The sequence below is a fragment of the Triticum dicoccoides genome, chromosome 5A (genome assembly GCF_002162155.2).
Source record: "Triticum dicoccoides isolate Atlit2015 ecotype Zavitan chromosome 5A, WEW_v2.0, whole genome shotgun sequence".
Taxonomy (NCBI): domain Eukaryota; kingdom Viridiplantae; phylum Streptophyta; class Magnoliopsida; order Poales; family Poaceae; genus Triticum; species Triticum dicoccoides.
In genome coordinates, this window is record NC_041388.1 from 541,017,064 (window position 1) to 541,020,005 (window position 2,942).

Genomic DNA, 2,942 nt, shown 5'->3' on the forward strand with positions numbered 1-2,942 from the left:
GTTTTGTATAAACTCTGCAAAATATGTAGATGACACCAGAAGCCGCCATCGCTGGGTAACACACCATCCGACCCATCAGCCACTTGAGGGATCCAAACAGGAAGACCAAGGACGTAAAAGGGAATCGTACGATGTGAGGACTCGAGGGCGAGTTTGAGTGGCGATTGTGGTGATTTATATACTGCGGGAAACGAAGGGAACCATTATACAAAAATTACTGCCCTAGACTAAGAAGATGAATGGAATCCATCAATACTTTTTCGATCAGTTTCTTAAGTGGAACCCCAGAAGATGAGGGGAGAGCAGAGGAAGGGGTGAACATCATTGGACCCATATGCTTTGAAGCCCTCGTTGCTGACATGGCAGAATATATTCTCTTATGGGTAAAAAAGTTAATTATCAAAATAAATGATGATGTGGCAGCTTGGTGAGGTGGGAGGGCTGCATGCTTAGAAAAATGAGTTAGTGGGTTGCTCCTATTTAGTATTGATGATGTGGCATGGTGATGATGTGAATAGTGTGCATGTTGAAAGAATAGGTAAAATGGGGAGCAATTTCTTAAGAATGTTAGATTAAATAAGTCGGAGGTTCACCCTTACCCTGCTTAATTTGGGAGGAAGGGGGCGAGAAACTAGCTCCACCGCTAAACGCCCGCCCGCTCACCTACTTTCATTCCCTTCCCCGCGACTTGCACTCCCGTTTCGACATGCATGCATGCATGCTTCCTTCCTTCCTCGTAATAATAGTCAATGCAAGCATGCATATATACGCGGGAAGCCGACCATGCAGATCCACACGCAAATTTCAGTCCCGTTGCTACGCTAGCTGCGGCAATGGCCTGCATTTCCATGTGAATAATTGTGAGTGCATGCATGCATTTCCATAATGTCTTGATCGTAATAATAATCCATCTTACTGTAGTATTTCTCTTGTTGTTTCTTTTTTTGCTTGCGAGATCATGCGCCATGCAGTTGGGTGCCAAGGTGAATTGTCAAACCACATGCCACAAGGCACAACCTTGCGAGATCCTACCACTAAACTCACAAAAACAAAATGGACACGGAAAGGTTAAAAAGGTTCTTAATCGGGTTGGTGGTAGGATTAGCCATAACGGCCTTGCTTCTCGTCGCCGATGCCACAAGGCCCAAGGTAAGCAGCAAGCACATGACATGATTATTCATAGTATTTATTATCTTTTTGTTTGTTTGTTTGTTTGTTAATTTGCATGTGTTTAACGGAACGGAACAGTACTATACTTACTAATTGGCTGTTGCATATATAGAAGCGTGATGATATCAGGTTGAACGACAGGGGTGAGTGCGTGTACCCCATGAGCCTGTCTTTCTCGGCGAGTTTGGCCCAACTGGCTTTCGTTCTGGCTGTCGTCTCGCATTACACCTCCCAAAACGGATGCTGCAAGCCCCGCGACGGCGTCTCCGGATCGAGCTTCGTGGCGGGCATCATCCTTGCCATCATCTCATGGTGAGCGAGCTGAGTCGTCCGTAAATATATACTACTCCCTCTGTAAAGAAAGAAATTTAAGAGCGTTTAGATCATTATTATTACTTATCCTCTCCTCTCCTCTCCTCTTCTCTCATGGTGTGGGTGTGGGTGTGGGTGTGGGCGTGTGCAGGTCAATGGCGTTGGACGCGGGAGGAATCTTTCTCTTGGACATGTTGGCGGTCTGGCCCGGGAACCACGGTAAAGCCCCGGAGTGTTACAACGGTGTTGAGGCGGATCATCATCGCTATATGAAGGAGGCATTCTACCGGAGCATGTTCGCCATCTTCTTTGCAGGCTGCTCCTCCAAGTTACGTTCCCCTCCTCCTCCTCCTCCTATAGCATCCTAGCTAGCGTACGTCGTCTCCGGCCCCAACATCCCATGGATCTCCCATCCCATTGGAGGCTTCTTTTTTTTCTTGGTTTCCTCGTTTTGTTAACTGTAGATTTGTATGTTGGAGTATGGAGCCAACTCCATGTCGACCAAGCAGGAATAATGAGAGGAGGCTTCCCACCAAGAGATGTTGAAGTGAAGGGGAAGGTTGAATTGGAGAGATGGATGAATCAGATTTCTAAACAGGATTGTTGAGTAACGTGATTGTATTAGGAAACATAGGTTAGACTAGGAAATATTCTGGCTTGCTTTGTACTCAAATTAGATTATGTACTTATATATATATATATATATATATATATATATATATATATATATATATATATATATATATATTATATATATATATATATATATGCCCACGAGGCTCAAGTAATACAACGACTATTCCACCAATTCCTCTCTTCCTTCTAACATGGTATCAGTTTCCGGGTTCTAAACCCTACCTGCCGCCGCTTCCGCACCCGCGCGCTGCCCCTGGGGCAGTCGGCCTCCATGACCGCCGCCGGGGGGCCGCGCCGTCCGTACCTAGGGTTCGTCCGCCGGCCGTGTTGGCCGGCTGCCCTAGAAAGTCTTTTTCCTGAGCCCTTGCTTCGGGTTTTTTTTCGCTCTCTCGCCGGTCGTTTTGATCGGCATTTTTCTTTTTGGTTTTCCGATCTAATCGTAATCATAATCGTAATCAGTTTGCGTCGCCCGCCGCCGCCGTCGACCCCCGTGCACCTCTACTCCAACCCCGGCGCGACCAGCCGGCCTCTCCTCCGACCCGGTGGCCACGCGCCCCGAGGCGGCCCGTCCGGGCCAGCCGCCGTCCGCGCGTCGGTCCGCCCGTTGCCCTACGTCGACCGTCACCGCCCTGCTCCGATCAGGACACCTCCATCGCCCCGACCCAGCGGCCTCGCGCCATGCGACGGCCAATCATAGCCGTCGCTCGCACGTCGGCCCGTCCATCGATGCACATCACCCGCCTCCGGCGCATCTGCACGGCGGCCCGGCGGTCTACCTTGCCGGCATCGTCCTCGGCTGCGTCGGGACGGCTGCGTCGGCTGCC

The 2,942-nt window shown here is 49.5% G+C and overlaps 1 protein-coding gene across 1 annotated transcript; it reads left to right on the forward strand.

The window, feature by feature from the left end:
• Positions 1–773: 773 nt before the first annotated feature.
• On the forward strand, positions 774–2,153 carry LOC119297774. The gene is made up of 4 exons (XM_037575427.1): positions 774–860; positions 956–1,149; positions 1,283–1,482; positions 1,634–2,153. Exons 2-4 carry the CDS (start codon positions 1,054–1,056, stop codon positions 1,848–1,850), a joined length of 513 nt encoding a protein of 170 aa, XP_037431324.1. The 5' UTR covers positions 774–860; positions 956–1,053; the 3' UTR covers positions 1,851–2,153.
• Positions 2,154–2,942: the final 789 nt, after the last annotated feature.

Bases quoted from the DNA above. Each gene is read 5' to 3' on its own strand.
- LOC119297774 (XM_037575427.1), top strand. From the start codon at position 1,054: ATGGACACGGAAAGGTTAAAAAGGTTCTTAATCGGGTTGGTGGTAGGA. The intron at 1,150-1,282 runs GTAAGCAGCAAG...TTGCATATATAG, and splicing joins CCGATGCCACAAGGCCCAAG to AAGCGTGATGATATCAGGTT. The intron at 1,483-1,633 runs GTGAGCGAGCTG...GGGCGTGTGCAG, and splicing joins ATCCTTGCCATCATCTCATG to GTCAATGGCGTTGGACGCGG.